Source organism: Polypterus senegalus, chromosome 6 (genome assembly GCF_016835505.1).
Source record: "Polypterus senegalus isolate Bchr_013 chromosome 6, ASM1683550v1, whole genome shotgun sequence".
Lineage (NCBI taxonomy): Eukaryota > Metazoa > Chordata > Cladistia > Polypteriformes > Polypteridae > Polypterus > Polypterus senegalus.
Window position 1 is genome coordinate 120,364,166 of NC_053159.1, and position 22,096 is coordinate 120,386,261.

The 22,096-nt window shown below is 39.2% G+C and overlaps 1 protein-coding gene across 1 annotated transcript in view; it reads left to right on the forward strand.

The window, feature by feature from the left end:
• Positions 1-11,769, forward strand: part of caln1 (calneuron 1) — a 323,053-nt gene extending 311,284 nt beyond the window's left edge. Inside the window, exon 6 of the mRNA XM_039756994.1 lies at positions 9,757-11,769. Within this exon, the coding sequence (XP_039612928.1) occupies positions 9,757-9,884 (128 nt within the window). The 3' untranslated portion in view covers positions 9,885-11,769. The remainder of the gene's footprint in view (positions 1-9,756) is intronic.
• Positions 11,770-22,096: the final 10,327 nt, after the last annotated feature.

Here is a 22,096-nt window from a genome sequence, read left to right on the forward strand (position 1 = left end):
ATAATAAAATGTTCTCTGTCATATCAAACTTTTTGTTGAACATAATTTGACTGAAAACGTTTGTCTTACAAACACAACACAATATTTAATAAACTCTACTGTAGGACACACCATAAAGATAATTTGGGGCATAATTTTTCTGGTGATTCAGAGCAGAACAGACTGAGAATGAAACAGATGAACACTGCAAGGGGAAGTGCTGCAAATTAGCAAAACAATTGATTTTATGTGTTGACATCAAGATTAGTATTCAGTGTCACCTGTAAGTTGATCTCGAGATCAGATGGTTGTGCTTTTGATTCTTTTCTTTTCCATTGCAGTTTTGCTCTTTTCACGAGGCAGTAGCCCTTGAAAGCAGATGTATATTTTGTAGAAAGAAGACAAAAAGAGATCGAAAGAGTAGGGGCACCACAGGTGACCCTGTATAACTGATGGAAAAGGCAACAAAATTAATAGCATGCAAGTGTTGTGCATGTTTACACTTTGAAATTATAGGGTATTAAGTGTAGATTGATGAGGAAATATGGCAAACTATATTCTTTTAAAATTAAATGTACAACACATTGAATTGTGCCAAAAGTGAAAGGGTCTGAAGACTGTATGTTGGCTCACTGCCTAACACTGTAAAAAACTAAATTTGAATCCAGGCCGAATCTCTTTTTCTTGGGAATTTGCACATTCTCTCCTTGTGTCTGTGTGTTTTTTTTTTTTTACTTGGTGTACTCTGATACTCTTTCTGCATTCCAAAGACATGTGTATTATATTACTTTATGACTTTGGTGCCGTTCAAGTAAGTTTTGCCCTGCAAGGGACTGCTGTCACATCATTGGCTGCCATGTTTTTCCTAATGCTACCAAGATTATCTGGGAACTACCAAAAACTCTGAGTTTGAGTGATTGTGAAAATTGATTGATTAATGAGTACTTTACATAGAAAAGCTAAAAACTACTGATGTTATAGAATACTGTATAATAATATTGAAAAAGTAATCAGCAGTGTGTTAAAAGTTACATAATTGAACTGGAGTTGTCTATAGCCAGACATAAATACTGAAATATGGTGTTCTGATTGAGACATAAATTGTTAACTGTACTGTATGGACACTTTATACTGAAACAATAAACTATATGCTGAAATGTATACACTATATATTATATACTGTGGCGGATAGCCGGGTCCCATTCCCGGCCAGGATGCCCCTTCGATGTCTATTCAGGGGGAGCAGCCTTGGATGGTGCAGTATGTCTCCCTTGATGCTGGATGGCCGTTCCCCCATGGGTTGGAGCAGTGTCTCGGTCTCTCGCAGGGCTTCATGGGAAATGGAGTTATCCACAGCCCTGTTGGGGTCTGGGGTGGCTGCCAGGGGGCATGGCATGGGTCCCTGAGCCCAGCTGGACTAATCTTCAGCCCCACCTGGGAGTGCAACCGGTAACAGGTGATCAAGCACCGAAGAAAAATAAAAGTGTTTTTATTTTACATGTGCCTCCCGTGTCAAGTCTGTGCCAGGTCGGGCGCAATATAGCGTCTTTCTTACAATACACATACATCATATGAAATCAATACACTAAATAATGAAATGCTTACATTGTACACTGAAATGCTTACACTACATACTGAATTGCATAGACCTCTGCCACACTATAAATGTAACTACCTCTAAGTCAATCTTGTGCCGACTAAAGAGCAAAGCAATTAACACAGACTGTATTAGTTATTACGGGACATACAGGCATTTCTCCCTTTACTGAGATTCAGAAACAAACGTATCCTTATTATCAGTGTCAAGTAGTTGGCAGGGAAATGCCTACATGTTAAAATTCTAAATTAGACATATAAAGAAAATACTGCAATCTTTTCAGTGCTGTGTTAGAATGAATGCTTAGGGGAAAGGGTTGAGGGAAGACTGCAGCTGAGTTGCAGTCACTGGCAATTTTGTTTTTCTGCAGTTTGCTTTTGATAAATTGTTTACTTTGTTCAAATTTGTGACAAAGCTCGTTTAGAATGTTGGCCTGTCAGTTATTGGTTGTGTTGATTTAACTGAGATGTGTGACGAGAGTGTGGCTAAGCTAGGAAGGGAGAATAATTTTAATTACAAGTACAGGCCTGATGACAAAAAAGAACAAAACTGAAAACTGATTTGAAAGCCTCATTTAGAAAGTCAACTAGTTACATAAAAATCTATGTACTATATAGAAAAAGATGCTAAACTGCCAGTTGAATGAATTTAAAAGCATGTCTCAAAGTGACTGCTGTGTCTTCAAAAAAGCAGCTGGGTACTTTTGTTAAAATCAGTCACCTGTGACAGTTTTCATTTTGTTTGCATGTTGTTTTGAATTAGCTCACTCACATACGTTAAGTTGTGATTGTGTTAGATTATAGCAGCAACTTTCAGGTGTAGAATCTGTTAGGAAAATTGCATAAGTTGGCTCTGAGGTATTAGCCTGTGAGAAATTCTGTTCTAGTGTCAGTGATATGAAGATATATAACACCTGTGTCCTGTGCATAATGAAAAGATAGATGATGCCACCTTGAGTAACTTATTTCAGAGATAGCTCAGACCTATTGTCTAACCCTAACCCTAATTTATTTGTAAAGTCCATACAGACTTTGTGTCTCAATTTATAAGAGGGGGGCTGAACGTACCCCTCGAAGACGCAGTTGCTCCTCCGAAACCCCCTCTTAAAAGGTGATAAAATGGGAACAAATGCAGTTTTTTACCTTCTCTTTGCTCCATTAGCTGCTGGCTTGCTGCTGCTGCCATGTCGCGTGATCTGCATCTTGCGCGACGCTTGAAACATTTAAAAGCCTGTACAGCAGCTGTCCTTTTGTCTTATTGCCTTGTCTCTCTTCTCCCCCTGACATCCTCTGCTTTATTCGTTATGCTTTATTATGCTGTTTACGAATAAAGTTTATGTTTCTTGAAAACCCTGAATGAATCTGTGCAACTGTGTGACCCAACCCTGACAATATATAAGAGCCTACATTAGGAAAATGATCTTTTCTGATTGTTTGAGTGTGTCCAACACTACTGATGCACGCACAATTGATGCCACTTAACAACAGAACTATTACAATTAATCTAACAACCTCTGACAACAGAATGAGCTGATAAACCAGGATAAAATGTAACAACAGTACCAATCTATGTAGGAGAATTTTTTTGTGAAGGGCTGTGTTTTTAGATATCAACCTCTTTAAAACAATTTTCACCTTTCACCAACAATTTTCTTCTAAATAGCAGAGAATGAATCATAGCACATCAAGTATTACAGGTGCACCACAAACAATGATATTGATAATACCTAAAAAAACAAACTAACACACATACAGAGTAAACATTTTTGTTGGAATTGTAATGATGTCATTTTACTGAAGAGATGTAAATAAGAATGTAATTCTACTGAGTACTTCTGACAGTAAACTTGAACTTGACATTGAGGTAGAGACATAACTTTCTAAGCCTAGTATCTGGAAGTCAGAGAGTGTTCTCTACTCTAAGACAAGACAGTAAAGTCTGAACACTGTCTGTGTCTACTTTAGCATTAAAGTTTAATATAAAAGTTTAAAGTTTATTAAAGTAAGTGCTTTTAAAAAGAAAATGCCTCTTACATTAGAAAGCTTAGTTAAGCTAGATATCTATTTCAGTTGCCAAAATACAATTAGTCAATTTTTTAAAATTAAAACTAGGGGGCTGTGCCCCTGCTTGCTTCACTCGCCCACCCCCGGGTTTGGAATACTGGATATACAATGAGATTGTTATTTTCATGTGAATTGTTTGCATATGCATTATTTTCACTTTTACTTTAAAACTTTTGTCAAAACAATATTTGTCCCTTATTTCCTGGGCGTGATTAAATCTCTTTCTCTCAGGATGTATAACGCTGCTCGTGTTATGAAGGGGGGGCCTGAACTCACGCTAAGGAAATGCAGTCGGATCAGCTGCTGTCTTTCTGCTGCTGCTGGCGAGCTGCATGTTCTGCATGTTACGCTTTGCGTTGATAGTTTAAAAGTCTATACAACAGCTGTCCTTTTGCCACTTCGTGTTTTTGCCGCTCATGTTTTGAAGTGGGGGTTATGGATGGTGAATGAAAGCACACTAAGGATATGTGGTCGGATCATCTGCTGGCTTGCTGCAGCTGCTGCTGGCGAGCTGCGTGTTCTGCTTGTCATTATTTTAAGAGCCGGGACCACATGAAGTATGTCTGCCAAAAGCATTCCAGCAGCTGCTAGGTTAAATGTCCATGAACTTGTTTTAAATTGTTTGTAATTAGGGCGTGATGTGCAAAAGTCACCATCTCATAGGTTTTGTTTCCTAAGGTTGTAATGTCTAGTCTTGAGTGTTGTCAAAGTGTCTCTTTGAGATGATCAGATCTCGTTCGCTTCGCTGACCCACCCCCCCATAGGAGGCGCGCTACACTCCTGACACTTTGCATCTCTCCCGCTCGCATTGTGAAGGGGGTGGAGCTGAACACACACTAAAGAGATGCAGAAGGATCCGCTGCTGCTGCTGAGTGTTTTGCTTGTCACGCTGCACATCGATCATTTAAAAGCCTGTACAGCAGCTGTCCTTCTGTCTCACTGCCTTGTCTCGCGTGACGTTAAATTGTCTCTCACGGGACGTCAAATTGTCTTCCGAGAAGATCACGTATCGTTTCCCTGGTCTCCCTGACAGGATTTTTTTTATAATAGAGAGACATTTGCAAGAATTATTGTTCATTTTAATGATTAATTTATCTGTTCAGTTGTTTCTGACTTTTGCCAAATCGCTGGACCAGCTTCCCCCATGCCTTTCTGTCTTGAGCAGCATCCCTTTAATGCTGCAGGTAATTATTGATGATATAATAATAGTAATAATACTTCCTTACATTTGTGTAATGCTTTTCTCAGTACTTAATACGCTTTACATAGTGAGACGGGAGCCACTTCAAACACCACTAATGTGTAGTGACCACCTGAATGATGCAATGGCAGCCATTTTGTACCAGTACAGCCACCATACATAAGCTATTAGGTGGTAAAGGGGTGAGAGATAGTTAGCCAGTAAGATATAGGTGATGATTAGGGGGCCATGATGGGCAATTTAGGTAGGACATCGGGATACACCCTACTCTGTACAAAGGATGCCCAAAGATCTTTTATGACCACCGTGAGTTAAGACCTTGATTTTACATCTCATCCAAAGGACAGCGCCATTTTTACAGCACAGTAGCCCCATTTCTGCACTGAGGCAATAGAATGCACATTCAGATCACCGGGTTAGCTTTCCCTGATGGCCTCACCAACACCTCTTACACCAGAAACCCAAGCTTTTCCAGGTTTTGGTCTCCCATCAAATTATTTGCCGGAACCAAACATGCTTAGCTTCTTGTGGATTACCTGTTTTGAAGTATCTATTGTCATATGAATAGGCAGGAGCCATAAAAAGGTTTGGGGCAGCCACCCGTATATTGTTTCCTGGCTGCAGAATTGGTTTAAATGATGTACAGTTGTGTACAGAATTGCTTGGATGTGGCAAAGATGGCAGCTTTAAGGGATGGCAGAGGAAGTTGCATCATTGGAAGTGGCGTCCTCCGGGCCATTACTGGAAGTGGCTTCATCAAGCCAGGTGGGATTTCCCATAACTGGTCTGCAATGGAAAAAGAGAAAGAATTAGTACTCCTCGCCACCCCCTGGTTTGGTATGGACTTATCCAAGCCAGTGTTTTTACATTTCCTGAAAAGAGACTGTGTCAGCCTTGATTATTATAGACCTGTTTTTTTTTAAATTTTTATCACTGGCAAATTAATGGAAATGATTGTAAAGTATAAAGTAAAAAAAGAATTATGCAGTATACTTATGCTGAAAGACAGTCAGTCTGGGTTTAGATTGAGATGAGTGTGCTTTATTTATAGTCTTCATTTGTTATGAGAATGCAACCAAACCTTTTGATAGCAGTAGAGAAAATGACACTATACATCTTGATTGAAAAAGCTTTTGATCAGGCACACCATAAAACATTTATAATTAAAGTGTAATAATTTTGAATCTTTGCTGTTTGGCCTGAACACAGAATGCAACAAACTAAAATAGAATGAAAATGTGACCCCTATGGCATTTCTAGGGATCAGATATTGTGGGCTTTGCTGTTTTTAATTTTTATAAGTAATCAATATAAAAATTGCATTTCCAGGTAGTTTTAACTAAGTTATAATTAACTCCAGTAGAAGTTTATTGTTCTGTATACACACTGTAATATATCTCACAGATTAGTCAAAGTAGTATAACTAACAACGAATACAGCACAGGCAGTGAATGCAAGACAAAACATTAAATATGTTGTCAGACGGCACATACTGTATATGAAATGCAACTGAACATAACTCAGGTAGTCATCAGTGCAAGCAGCTGTTGAATAGTCTTATGCCTTGAAATGAATCCAGTGGTATGAATGAATGTTAATGGTTTTATACTAATATGAAAATGTTGATTAGCAGATTCCCTAGAGTTAGCTGAATCATACTTGGTGAGCCTGGGTAGAATATGTACTTTGGCAGATATTTAGTAATATTCATGCAAATGTGACATATTTAAAAAATGTTATTCTTAGGCTGTGTAATGCTTAAATTTTGACCTTTCTATTAAGTCAAAGACATAACAGCGACTAAACAAAATTTAAAGCAAGGCTACAAGTTAAATACCAGGATTATGGGGAAGTGGATAGTATGAAGGACGTATTTTTTAAGAGTAAGAATACAGATTAACAGGATATGATAGCTTTCTTCTTTTCCTTCTTCTTCTGTGGTTATTCTCATTTTTATATGAGCTCACTATTTTTTGACTTCTCCAATAGAGGTTCTGGTGCGATTTTTATAGCCAAATGCCTTTACTGACGCCAACCCTCCCCTTGTATCCCCAAAATGGAGGTCTAGATTTAAGAGGATATGATATTAGTATTTACAATTATGTCAGGACTGAAGATGGTTAATATGTTTAATTTTGCAGATATGTTTGAAATTATCTAGTCACACAAAATCATAGATATTGTATATTGAACAAGTTACCAAAAAATGTAGATGAAAGTCAGTTTATTAACCTGGATGACCTGCTGTCATAAAATATTTTGTAATATTTTTTTATTTCACAGAAGTGAAGTGTAATTTCAGAGTACATTTAAACATTAAAGTATAACAAAAACTAGAAAAATAGGGAGTGATCTAGAACTTAGTAATAGCTTTCTTACTGACACTGAACCTGTCAAATCTGCAGCTTCAAGTCATCTCTTCACAATTTAAAGTAACACTTGCCTACTTTGACCGCTGGCCTGTGAGGTGCCTGTCACACAAGCGGTTGACTGTCAGAAATGTGTGTTCTGATTCTGTTGTGGTTTTAGGACTGTCAGACCAGTTTATGTACGAGTTTCCTCCAGTTTCCGAGTTCCTTTTGATGGTGTAGGTAACTGTACTAATGGCCACCTTGGCAGTCTATGCAGTTTCTTTAAAGGAAAGATCTGCACTTTTAGGGGTTTTATTATAATTATCTGTCTGTCTTCCTTTGTTAATTGCCCTTTTCTCACCACTGTAATCGCCATATACAGTGCAATATTGTCCACATAGTGCTTCAGAGGGGTAGTAACACAGTTTGTTCCAGCACTACTTTTATCCAGACAGAGGGTTTGTAAATAATCAACCAAAACTGTAACAATTAACTGTCTGCATCAACTTTCAAGGCTCGATTTAAAAAGTTCTAGAGTTCTAAGATATCTACTTCTGGATGCTGTGCAATGCGGCAGCCTTTACAGAGGCTCTCCTTCTCTTTTTCATTTTTTTTAGAATTATTAATGGTTTTAATGTAATTAATTAATGTTATTAATTGGTAATGTTAAGGTTTGGCCTCTGGCTATTACAATCTATCTAAGCTTTTAACCCATTACTTGTTCCCTGAAAAGGGCGTCTTTGTATAATAACCCTAAAAATTACATTATGTTTCAGTTTCTGGTAACCTAAGCTTTTTTTAACCTCTGGCAGTTTAGTGCTTACCCTTTGTACCATTTCAGGTTATCCACTGGACTTGAACTGTCTACATTTAAATAAAAACAGGAAAAAGAAGTGTTCTAAAGATTTTGTCCGGTAGTTTATATAAATTTATGGCTTTGTTTATTGCTTGAAATTTTTGTCTTGGATGAATTTTGGGTCTTCATCTGAAAATAATATCGCTTTAATTTCATCTCCTACTGTTTGGCTTACATATTGCATTTTATTTTGCCAGAAGTTTTTGCATATAAATTTGTTATGTCTGCTTTCTTAATTATGACATATGAGAAAGCTTTATCCTATAAATCATGTTTTTAAATATAAGAACTACAGTATTTACGTTTTTTTCTGTTTCATTGTCAATAACCATTAAACAGTACTAATCTAAACTGAACTGTGAAGAAGCACTGGGGCTTAAATCACTGGACGCTGTTGTAAAACAACAACAAGACTCTTCACATTCAGATGGTGTAACTCTTTAACAGCTTCTGATATGCCACAACATACCCAGTGAGAGAAATAAAAAACAAGCCGGAAAAGGGTGGAGTGCCCTCTCAGGGTTGGGGGAGAGATCCTGCCCCAAGTGGAGGAGTTCAAGTATCTCGGGGTCTTGTTCACGAGTGAGGGAAGAATGGAGCGTGAGATCGACAGGCGGATCGGTGCGGCATCCGCAGTGATGCGGGCTCTGCATCGGTCTGTCGTGGTGAAAAAAATATAGTTTACAAAAAGCTGTTTAAGTTTGTAGATTAACTTCCTTGCATTTCGGCACTGATGCTCAAGTTTTCATTATAAGTCAGAAAGTTCATTATCTATCTTTAAATATTAAACCAATCATGTTTAAAAAATGTTTTTTCTGTCGTGCACCAGGAACTTGGCCAACTGAAGCAGCTCCCCTGTATGTGTATACTGTGTGTATATGCGTTTGTGTATGTATGTGTATATGTATTATAATAATCACAAGAAAACAGATCAAGGCTTGGGGTTTTTAGCCCCATATACTGTAAACAAAAATGGTCAAAAACATTCCACAAAATCATAAAACAAAACAGAGTGGGTGGACGGACAATTTAAAAAGGCGGACCGGAAATTAGGAACGTGGAATGCTGGGAAGGCGTGATGGTGGATGGGTAATGGACGTCATCAGTGAGGGACCAGAGGGAAGAAAGGAACGCAGAAGTGTTCTCTTGCTTGTCCGGGTAGGATTATGGTGGCAGCACTTTGTCTTTTCTACGGGATGAGAGAGAGAGAGAGGTTAGTACCCTGGCACGACTTGTTGCGATGCACGTTGGGTCTTTAAGTTGCTACCCATGCGCTCGTGCGTGTCATGATTCCACCTTCAGCCCAGACCCATCAGGTTGGGCGGCCCAAACCGAGAGGTCGTGAACCTTGTGAGAGAGCATCAGCGTCAGCAACAACTGTTGAGGACCTGAGCGGCTGGACCAAGCCATGGGGAAGCCCATGTAACACATGGCTGCATCAGATAGATGATCATTTCCAGGGGATGGGACTTGAATGTGTGTCTGTACTGGGGTGGATCCCGAGCTTTTTCATCCTGTGGTCGTGAGGCAATGCACTGTACCAGTGCATGTTCCCCAACCTGACAGATATATATATATATATATATATATAATGTGTTGTGTGTGTGTGTGTGTATGTGTGTGTCATAAATGGCATTACTCCATTTTTTTTTCTTTTTAACAAGGTGGCCTGCCTCTCAACTCTGCTTTCTCCTCCTCTTCTTTTCCAGTACATTCCCAAAAGAAGAACCGGCAGACCTGCGTAAGGAAGAGCCTCATCTGTGCATTTGCAATGGCCTTCATCATCAGTGTCATGCTTATTGCAGCCAATCAGATACTTCGTAATGGTATGGAATAGACTTGCACCCAAGACCACTGTGAACTGGACCTGGAACTGCATGTGCATGCTAATGGGTGAATTCCTTTCCTTCCTTATTAAAAAAGCAAACACACACTAGGATGTGAACTCTACTGATGATTTAGCAGCTGAACAATGTAAAGCTGAAGTACAGGAAAATATTTCAGGAGAAGACTGAAGCCAGCACTGCACCGCGTCTAAATCTTTCTGGCAGGGACTCTAAAGGGCTGTCTCAATGCTTTAATGGTATTTAGGGTTTCTTTTTCTAATGCAATAAAGTACAGGAGCTCTGAATTATCTCTCCCATGTTTCATTCCATTGATGCTAAGTGCTATTCATAAATGAAGTGATACCTCCTCCTCCTCCTCTGCCTTCCCTCACCTAATCTATGGACAAACAGTGAAAGCCATCTTTGTGATGGCTTATCATGGGCAATAAGGCTGTCGTGGTTTATTGCATACAGTCTTAAGAGTTTTCATTTTTTTTATTAGACATAGCACTAACTGACATATTGAAATGGGTTTCCTCACTGAATGTAGGACTGTTTCCATGTGCTAAACGGTCTTCAGAAAAGGCATCATAAGGCGGATGTCAGGCCTCTGCCAACACAATCTGATTAATGACATTTTTTAATTGCTGAAATGTATTTTCTCAGGGTGCCATGCAGGCAAATAGGCTTCATTTGCTGCTGCACTGCATCTAACTGAACAGGAATGGCTGACCTTGTTTGGACACCCTTGCTTGTAGCTGCATCTAGTGCAGTCTGGGATTGCCATGAGGCTGGGAGGAGCCAAATGTGACTTGGTAGCTCCAAGGCACTATGCTGTCATGGCCTGTCTTGTTGCATGGGTTTGACCTGATCACCTGCCCTGTTAGCGCACTGCTTGAGTTGCGCTCTCCTCAGAAATTCAGTTTTCTTCTACGGACATTATCGAATTTCCCAAGAAAACAAAATCTGTTCTACTTTTTCTTCTTGCCATTAATACAGATCTGAAATCTCTACCCTCATTGTACTAAATGCTACAGTTTATTAAAAGCAATGATAATTTTTCTGCTCTACAAAAATTATACCAGTTCAGGAATCATTTTATGTAATCTGTAGTATAAAATGCTCCCTCTGCAGTTATTGTATTATGTTTATTGATTTTTCAGCTTCTATCCTGTTTGTGTTATGTGTGTTTGTACTCGTATACAGTATGTGGACTTTGCATTTGAGTAAAGATTTCTCCATATTTACCTCTGAGAATGACACAGTGTGTGACAGTGTCACCACACAGACATGGCAGTGGCTTTGATGACAGCAACTCTGTTTTTGGAGCCTCAATTTCTTACAAATTTGAGCTGGAGTCTTCTCAGGAGACATGGGATCCGCTCAGTGGGCATCACATATATAGCCATTGTCACAGCTTGTCATCATGTACAGTGCGGCTGTGTTTGTGTACCCCACCAGTGATGGGCCACACATCCACATCTATCTAAACAAATGTTAGGACTCACAATGCATTTTTTCAGTTCTGTTTGAGCTGTTTAGCCAATGTGAACCATTTATTTTCTAAACCCACTTATCCAGAACAAGGTCATGGGGTAAACTGGACTCTATCCCAGCAAGCATCAGGCGCAAGGAAGGAACAATCCATGGACAGGACACCAGTCCATTGCAGAGTGAACACACACACACAAATCGGGACCAACTCAGCATCATGAATCCACCTAACCTGCATGTCTTTGGACTATGGTAGGACATACATTAGCACATGGAGAGGGCATGCAAAGTCCACACAGGGAGCACCCAACATTGCACTATGGGACTTGCATTTTTTATTAGTAAATTTGTATGTACTTAGGTGAAGTATATTCTGTAGAAACTTAGACATGCATAATACTACTGCAATCATAGTTTTGGAGCACTGGCATCCTCAGGGTCAACACAGTGTGACTGAGCATTGAAGCAGCGACCTTGTGGCCTACTGCCATCATCACCAGCCAGTTGACTCTATTCTCCTATTATCTGATATTCTTAGCTCTGCTTATCAGACTTTTACCTCCACCATTCGTGTTTGTTGGCAATGCCTACTGGAGTGCGGGCCTTGTATGTAAACCCCACCACTTACTGCCACCTTCAGTTAAATGGACATATAAAGATTAGACATAAACATTTCAAGAATACCATTGGTAAGGTGATTTTGATTATTAAATTATATTTTTAACCTACTTACCCATGTCAAACTCACAAGGAGTTGGGGGTCTTTTTCAGATACCATGAAGCAGTAGATGCAGGCATGGTGTAAGAAGGCAGCAGCATCACATTTATTGGATGGCACGACCTTGATACACATCTTGTGGATTACATAGCAATAACTGTTGTGTAGCCTTTGACAAGCTTCCTCGGCTTCCTCAGTTCACAAGACCAAAGACATGCAAAATGTTAGGAGGTGGGCCTGTTGTAGATGAACCATCATATAGTCTCTATGTCACTACAATATGCTGGTTTACTTGACATGAATTGGCACGATGGATTCCCTGCTTGTGGAGCCTGGGATTAAACTTGTCTTGTTGACATGTGCGCATTTTCTCTGTGTCTCTATGGGTTTTCTCAAGGTGCTCTGGTTCTCCTGTTACATGCCAAAGGCACTGTCCAGTGTAGGTTGTGTATGTGAGTGGGTCCATTGCTTTGAAAAGCCACTGCCTGCCCTCTCAGACATACAAATCGGAAAGTTGGGCGATTGTCTCTTGGTTTATTGTTTTTTCCATTATTAATTTTGATCAGTTGATTAAAACTAGTTTTATATAGTTGACTGAAATTGTGAAAATATATCCATTTTCCAAATACAAATCCATTTTCCTGAGGAGGGTTGTGGGGAAGCTCAAACTTATCCCAGCAAACATAGATTGCAAGGCAGAAACAACACCTGCACAGGTCACCAGTTTTTCCACTGACATTGGAGATTTTAATGCAGGGTGGATCTGTAGCATCCTTGTACAAATGTTATTTTCATGGGGACTTGATTTTATTTGTGCATTCTGGTCACAAAGTACAGCTTAATCAAATTATGATAACATTCACACGCATGCACATGAACACACACACATACATGCAATAGGGAAATATGGGAAAATACAGTGCATTCGGAAAGTATTCACAGTGCATCACTTTTTCCACATTTTGTTATGTTACAGCCTTATTCCAAAATGGATTAAATTCATTTTTTCTTCAGAATTCTACACACAACACTCCATAATGACAACGTAAAAAAAGTTTACTTGAGGTTTTTGCAAATTTATTAAAAATAAAAAACTGAGAAAGCACATGTACATAAGTATTCACAGCCTTTGCTCAATACTTTGTTGATACACCTTTGGCAGCAATTACAGCCTCAAGTCTTTTTGAATATGATGCCACAAGCTTGGCACACCTGTCCTTGGCCAGTTTCGCCCATTCCTCTTTGCAGCACCTCTCAAGCTCCATCAGGTGGGATAGAAAGCGTCGGTACACAGCCATTTTAAGATCTCTTCAGAGATGTTCAATCGGATTCAAGTCTGGGCTCTGCTTGGGCCACTCAAAGACATTCACAGAGTTGTCCTGAAGCCACACCTTTGATATCTTGACTGTGTGCTTAGGGTCGTTGTCCTGCTGAAAGATGATCCGTCACCCCAGTCTGAGGTCAAGAGCGCTCTGGAGCAGGTTTTCATCCAGGATGTCTCTGTACATTGCTGCAGTCATCTTTCCCTTTATACCGACTAGTCTCCCAGTTCCTGCCGCTGAAAAACATTTCCAGAGCATGATGCTGCCACCACCATGCTTAACTGTAGGGATGGTATTGGCCTGGTGCTGAGCGGTGCCTGGTTTCCTCCAAACGTGACGCCTGGCATTCACACCAAAGAGTTCAATCTTTGTCTCATCAGACCAGAGAATTTTGTTTCGCATGGTCTGAGAGTCCTTCAGGTGCCTTTTGGCAAACTCCAGGCGGGCTGCCATGTGCCTTTTACTAAGGAGTGGCTTCCATCTGGCCACTCTACCATACAGGCCTGATTGGTGGATTGCTGCAGAGATGGTTGTCCTTCTGGAAGGTTCTCCTCTCTCCACAGAGAACCTCTAAAGCTCTGACAGAGTGACCATCAGGTTCTTGGTCACCTCCCTGACTAAGGCCCTTCTTCCCCGATCGCTCAGTTCAGATGGCCGGCCAGCTTTAGGAAGAGTTCCGTTGGTTTCGAACTTCCTCCACTTATGAATGATGGAGGCCACTGTGCTCATTGGGAGCTTCAAAGCAGCAGAAATTTTTCTGTCACCTTCCCCAGATTTGTGCCTCGAAACAATCCTGTCTCGGAGGTCTACAGACAGTTCTTCTGACATCATGCTTGGTTTGTGCTCTGACATGAACTGTCAACTGTGGGACCTTCTATAGACAGGTGTGTGCCTTTCCAAATCATGTCCAATCAACTGAGTTTACCACAGGTGGACTCCAATTGAGCTGCAGAAACATCTCAAGGATGATCAGGGGAAACAGGATGCACCTGAGCTCAATTTTGAGCTTCATGGCAAAGGCTGTGAATACTTATGTACATGTGCTTTCTCAATTTTTTTATTTTTATTAAATTTGCAAAAATCTCAAGTAAACTTTTTTCACGTTGTCATTATAGGGTGTTGTGTGCAGAATTCTGAGGAAAAAAATGAATTTAATACATTTTGGAATAAGGCTGTAACATAACAAAATGTGGAAAAAGTGATGCGCTGTGAATACTTTCCGGATGCACTGTAATTCAAAAGCAAGGCATCGCTTCTAAAATGGGGTTTTCAGCACTCACACATGACCAGCTTTGCTATCCATAGATGATTCCTTTTGACTGAAGAGCAGGCACTTTTTATCAACACGTTCACTTGGTGGCTGTCTGACATTATAATCTGATTTTCTTCATTCATTTTGCATGTCTTTTATTCTGCCCTTGTTTGACTTTTCATGCCACAATTTCAAAAGTGTATTTCTGACAGCTTTATTTGCAGATGATACTTCTGAATTCCTGTATAAACACAAAGTAGTGTTATGCCTTTTCTATGGACTGCTTATATAAGATGCATGTCGTTCATGAACTGATGTATATACTAAATACTGTACAAAGTATAGCTAATGGTGTTGTAGTTGCATGATGTTTTAATGGTTCTGATAGGTCGGGTGCACTGGGCTGCTGGCTCACAATCTGGGCCCCGGTGCAGAGTGCAAATTATGAATAAACCCCATGATTAGTGATGGCAGGCCCTCTTCTGATGATTCTGACTGAACTCTCGCTGATTCTCCATGCTGGCCTGAACTTTTTGGGATTCTTGTCCAACACTGCACTCTGCTGGTTAAGACAGTTATTACAATGCTAGTAGTCAAATCAGGCCTACAAGAAAAATCCATCAGAGGAGGTCAGGTCAGATTAGATTAAACCAAAATTGGCCTCACAACAACAAAAAGGGGTGCACCTAGAAAACACCTTGTTGGTGCCAGGGGACTGCAGTCGAGCTAAGTATATTTAATCCCTTGACTTTATATAGAGTGGCCAGTTAACCCAGCATGTCCGTGTGAAGAAGAAAATAACCAAGCCAGGAGCTGGACCTGTGAGGCAGCAGCACTAGCCAGTGTGCCACTTCAAAGTGGCCATTCCGATATCCCAGGTGGATAGACACCACCTTATTTTAAATATCTCCCTGTGTCCCAAAAATCTCTTAAAGTGAAGCAGACCCTTTCAGAACTTTCACATTGTTATTAGTAATTATTTAGTAAATTACAAAGGGTTTTAAACATAATAATGTCAGTAGGCACAGATAATCCTGGGGTCTTTGTGGGTGACAAAATGTTAATATTAAGCACTGGCTGATTAGAATGTAGCCAAACTGCATTGTAAAAATGGATGTATATAACTAAATTATGTATATTCCAAATATTTGTATACAGGTATGTGTGTATTTAGGTGATGAGCGAGAGGGTGCAACCAATCAGAGACGGTAGGCACAGTCACATGGAGCCAAACAGCAATTGTAAATATCTTCTCTGTAAAAAGACAATGCAATTTATGCAATAAATACACCATTTGTAACAATGTTGGTCAGCAGTGTTATGTCATGTTATTTCATAAAAGTGTGAGAGGAAATCCCAATTTTAATAACATTTATAGGAAAAGAAAAAGCACACTTTGAATGGCCTTGTGTTTTTGCTTTTAGTCCATTAAAATAATAGCTTTGGTTTTATTTTAAGAGATTTATTCACAGTGCAGCTAACCCTACTATTCACTGACTGTCTCAACTTTATTTTCAGTTCCTTCGATTGAACATAAATAGTAGAGACTTGAACATGAAGCACTTTGGTCTGCTCTATTTGTACTCCACATGCATTCATTTGGGCGTTCGTTTGATTTATTAAGACACTGAATTGACTTCTCAGCAGACATTTGTAGCTACTAACAGGTCACATGTGTATGTTGTGTGTGTGTTGGGCAGAGAACGATGAATTGTTTTTGAGTGAGTATGTCCGGAACAACAGGCTGTTGAGGGGAAGGCAAAGGTCCAAATCAAAGGACAGTAATAACCAGAGAACAAGACACAAAGGCAAATCAAAAAGAGAAGTCAAATGTGAAATGAAACCTAACGTTAGGCCTACCTGGAAAATGAACTAACTACTCTAGAAGGTTTTATGTGAAACAATTTATCAACGTTGTGGAGCCTCTGTATTTATAGAAGAACTTCCACACATGTAATCGATACTCCATTTGTGAATGTGTGAGATGTGCATTGCATGTCGCATAACAACTAAAATATAAATTAATCTTTGTCTAAATAATCAAAAAAGATTACAATCACACAAAATGTGTTGTTAACAAAAAATGATCATCCAGTATAAGGAATAGCGTTAATTTATGGCACAGGCCTATTCTGGTTTAATTCACGTCAGCGTCAAGGGGGTTCAAGATTAAACCAATATCCAAAAAACTGCCCAGCCAAATTCTGTTTCTTGGATGGGAACAGACCAGTCATGAAAGAAGTCAGGAAGAGGAGCACATTTTACAGGCTAGTGTTACAACTCATCATACCTTGTCAAAAATGGAAGTGGAGCTGCAGATGAACCCATTAAGTCTGTGAAAAACAAGAACTGTACAGTTGCTGTGAGCAAGCAATAGAAAATCCAAATCCATGCTGATAAATCCTGTGACTCCCTGGTTCATTCTCACAGAAAGACACATGAATTATAAAAAACCCCAGAGGCTGATGGCAGTTGTCACCAGAGCAGGATGATGGAGGCACAATGGGACGGGGACTTTTTAATGGCACACATTAAAAGTGTTGATAATAACAGAGCAACACTTAAATTCCATATATTGCCGACCAAGCTGCAGTCAGGTGGTCTGCAACAGGGCTTCCTAATTCTGCCACAAGTGTAAGAAAGGTTGATAGAATTAGGAATTAGTTTTGTTTATTGCTACATGGGTTTCCTTTTTCTTTGTAAATTTTTTTGTTCCTGTTATTTATCAAATTGTATGTGTTCGTTTCATTTAGCATTTGCTTTCCATTGATGATGTTCTTTTGAAGAATCATTTTGTGATTAGTTTGTTAAATGTGACAACTTTCTAGCACAGTTTCAGCATTCCAAAGTATTGCAGACTGCATTCTTTTAATATACTGGCTGACAGAATGAGTGCTGTACAAAAGCTTTCTTAGTATGGCGAGTTCAGCTGCAATCTCAGCCTTTTCTTGTTCCTTTTTGTTGTGGTACACCAAACACAGGAGCCCAGTCAGATGAGCCTCTCCTCTGTTTTATGCTTTCCTTCTTTCTATGCCTCACTGGTCTCACGTCTGATGGTCATGTTAGTGCTCCACAACTCTCCCCCTCTGACCCTGACTGTGTGACTGAAAATCGCTGCATAAGTCGAGTAGCATTACAGAATTTGTTTAACAATCAATAAAGTGACCAAACGCTCTGTTAGACTGTTGTACTAAATAAAGTGGCTGCTCAGCGTAATCTTTATTAGAGGTGCGACAAGGAAATGCTGTAAGCTATCAAACGGAAGACGGTGTCTGCAGAGTTAAACTTCACAAAGAGTCTTTAATGACACAGAAACTTCAACTACTGTATATGAAAAAGAAGGCATTTAACAAATTACTGGTCAAAAGGAATAATGGATAAAGCGGTAAGAAGTCATTTATTTATTATCAATTTTAGGTAAATATTAAGAGCTGATGCATATTAGTCTTTAGTGAAGGCAGCAAAGAAATTAAATGACCAGTGGCCCTGTCTTGTGTGCAGGAAGTCAGAAGACATCACAAAACCATGGACTGGCCTGTCTGATTCTGGAGGGTAATTGTGATACTTACTTTTACTCATGTTTTCTTTTTTTATTGATTATTCCACAGTGTCATCTTCCTGACCATTCAGACCTTGATGTACTGTATGAGACCTTCATTACTTGTTGCTCTAAAACTGCTTCCCAAACTTGGCCCTGGGGACCCACTGTGGCTGCAGGTTTTTGTTCCAGCCAACTTCTGTTTTTAATTGGACCCCTGGGCTAATTAAGTAAACTGTTATTTCCCATGTTCTGTATTTTGGGAACAATATAGAAATTTAAAAACTATTAATATTAATATTAAAATGTATCAAGCAGTTATATGGGAATAATGCATTTTTTTTATTTTAACAATATTTTCATCATGATTTTCATCCTACTTTTCCATTTGTTCTAATTGTATAATTCATCCATTATTTACTAATTAGTGGGTCTGACACTAAAGTATATGCAGCCTTTGATTATTCAGTGTTGTTTGCCTGGGTGTCTGCTCTGCTTATTTTTAATTGTCATTAATAAGGTACAACGAAGAGAGAAAACTCCACAGAGAAAGGGTAAAATACAACAAAATCAACAAAAGAGAGGTAAGCATTTCATTCTATAGCAAAAGCAGAAATATTTCTAAATGTCTTATAAATGTAAAAATGATGCTGTGCTTTTCTGAATGTACAGTAGAATAAGGAAAAAAAAAATACCAGCTAATTAAATGCTATCAGGGGTTGTCACTGATTATGAATCTGGCTGGAAGAAAAACCTGCAGCCACAGGACCAAGTTTGGGAAGTACCACTCTGAAAGGTTTCACTCATGGATGAAAATTTAAGAATGAACTTGTTGCACTACCAAGCCGATGTTCTATGTCTCATTTGTGTTCTGTGCTATAGCCTTTTGAATATTACGAGAAGTCACAATGATGAAGTATTGTCCCATTGAAAGGCTCAGGTGTCCTCACTCTGGCGCTGAGGGGTGGAGGGTTGTTTGGGCTGCGGGGGGATCCTGTGTTTCTGGGTGTTTCTCAGAGTGATGTCAGCAGCAGTGACATTTATGATGTGTTTTTGTAGGACCACAGCCTGTGAGACAAGGAAGGTAACTGCCTTGTGGAATCTTAGTATTAATTGTCAATGAATGGCAAAAGAACTGCGAGGAAGCGACAGCAACCAGCCCACCATATCAATGATTGACTTGCTTGATTATTTTTCAGTTTAGAAGTAAATGCTTTTCCCTCAACTTGCTGTCAACAGTTGCTGCCATTAGATTTCTTACTTCATTCATCGTTATTTCAATTACTCCTTTGTGTTTATGTGTCACATATTGTCACATGTATGAGGTTTGTCTGTCTCTTTCAGGGTCTGATCTGAACTATTGTAATGTCGGCTGTTGTCCTCTTCGACTCTCAGACAAGAAGCCGACCAACAAGAAAACCCTGCCCCCTTTCGGCGTGTTACCTTTACTACACGGTCAGAAAAGGAAGTCCTCCTCATATGTGGAATATTTGGGCATATTTGTAAATATTGTGGCGGTTCTTATAAATTAGGAGGACTAAGCTACTGAAGGGTTCTCATTTTCATCCTTTATAATCCTTTAAGTCTTTTCTATGTGCTAAGAGAGGTCCTTCTTAAGGTAGTCTGAAGTTCCTACTTTGTGATTTGTGTCACTATTCCAACATGCCTTGATGCCGTTTTTAACTGTTCTGCTCTGGGTCCTTTAAATTTGGAAGCTCCGGTGGTGGTTATGACATTGAGGTAGACGTGGACCTGAAAAACTGCAGGGGAAGTTTACAGAAAGGGAAGAATTAGTATCAAATGAAAGTAAAGTGTCATGGTCAGGCCAAGGCTTTGTCCCTGGATTTGGCTTCTGTGTTTTTTATTTCTTTATTATGTTCTTTTTAATGTATTTTATGTTATTGATTTTTTTGTTTGTTTTCTTTCTCCTGTAGTTAAGGATTCTTTAATTCATATTTCCATGTATTATTAATTACCGTATATACTCTTGGATAAATTCTGCGGATAAGTCGGTACTTGATTTTACAGTATAATTTCTGGTATTTTATAATGTTGGTTGTATAAGTAAAATGCGGAAAATTCACGCTATTGGCCCAAGAGATTATGATATGCTAATGCCCACCTGAGAGAGTAACACTGCCTTTTTTTCTATGTATTGTGCCTACATGACCACATGGTAATACCCGAACTATTCCGAAGCGACTGTTTGCACTGATTTGTGTTTTTTTGTATCTCACATCCTCCTACACCTTTATCGTAACAGCATCCCTTATCTACGATGGATTGTTCGATCAATCGATAAATTAAACGGCGTTGAAGTAGCGAAAGAAATTGGTAACTGCACTGCTGCAATGAAATTTGATGTGTCTGAGAAACTGGTGCAAGATTGCAAGAAGATGTAAAAAAAAAAAAAAATCGGACGTATAAATGGGCGTATAAGTCGGGGTCTGATTTTATGATCGATTTTTCGGGTTACAATATGTGAGTATATACGGTATGTATTATTATCTTATGTTTATCCTATTCAATTTGTATGTTGAACCAAAGAGGGGCAGGGCCCCCTGACGATGTGGCTGTGGCTGCAGGTGGCCTATTTCAAGGCCTGGGACACCCCTTCTTTTCATGCTGAGCCATTAGCTCCTGCTCCATGTTATTTGACTGCCTATTTTGAATTACCCTTTTAGATTTTGTAAAGAGTAAACCAGTAAGTGTCTTCAGCAAATCATCAGAAGGACTAGAAGTTGTGAATACCACATCAACCGACCCCCAGGGTTCACCTGCTAATGGGATACAGGGGGTCAAAGTTACTCTTTTCACAAAACATTTAAAAAATGGGGGGTCAGTAATATAGGCAGGTGGAGTGTTGTTTTCATGCTATTTCGAGGTTACTAATCATGAATAGAATCATATTTGTGATATCTGATTCTTTATTCCTGGTCCTAATCCTTTAAGTGCCACTGTCAGGAGATTAAAAAAGACAAATTTCTAACATAAGCATGTGGTGTATTATTTTTGACTATTTCAAGGTCAGTGATTTACGAAAATTATTTAACATTTTTTTTATATTTAGACTTTAAACAATTACATTGAAGTACACACTTTAAGGTTTCAAATATTTGACACAACTATTTTTGTTTATTATGTACTTCTACCTTTCATATCTTATAAAAACCCCAAAGTAGTGGGGCTTATGCTAATTCATAGTTTTACGTTTGAATTTTTGGTTTTTGACAATCCGCTCTAGTTTTTTGGAGTCTTTGGATCTTGGATTTTCATTTTGTTCTTTTCTGAGTTATAGCTTGCTTTTTTACCCTTTGCTTTTTACTAAGAACATTCATTATTAAAGATGATCGTTTTTGCCTTTGATGGGCCAAAGGTTTCAGCCATTCCCCTGTCCCTATTTGGGACAGCTGGCCAAAAGCCTGGTTTTGAGTGTAAAGCCCTGGCCTACTTTGAATTTTAAGGCCTACTGGGATTCAGACCTTTTTTGAGCTTTGTAGGGCTTAAATTTCACAACAAATCACCACAATTTTTCTTAAAATAGTATTTGCAGATCTTCAAGTATTTGGTCCTTTTCTTTTAAGGAAAAATAATGGCAAGAATACTTTGCCTTTGTGTAAGTACTGATCTATGCACAAGAAGACGCTAGTGAGCCAAGCAGCTCTCTGGAGGGCTGCAATGGTGGCAGGTCTCCATGTTAGATGCCTGTTACTGCTGTTAAAGAAACAAGTTATTTCATTCTCAGCCTCATTAGCACTCTCATCTTGTCTTGTAGGCATTTCTCATATTGCACAATGTGTTGGTCTGAGGTGCTGTGTAAATTGAATGAATTAGCTCAAGTGAATCAATGTTTAAAGGGAGGCGGAAATATCAATTAAAAGAGACCTCACTACTCCAGC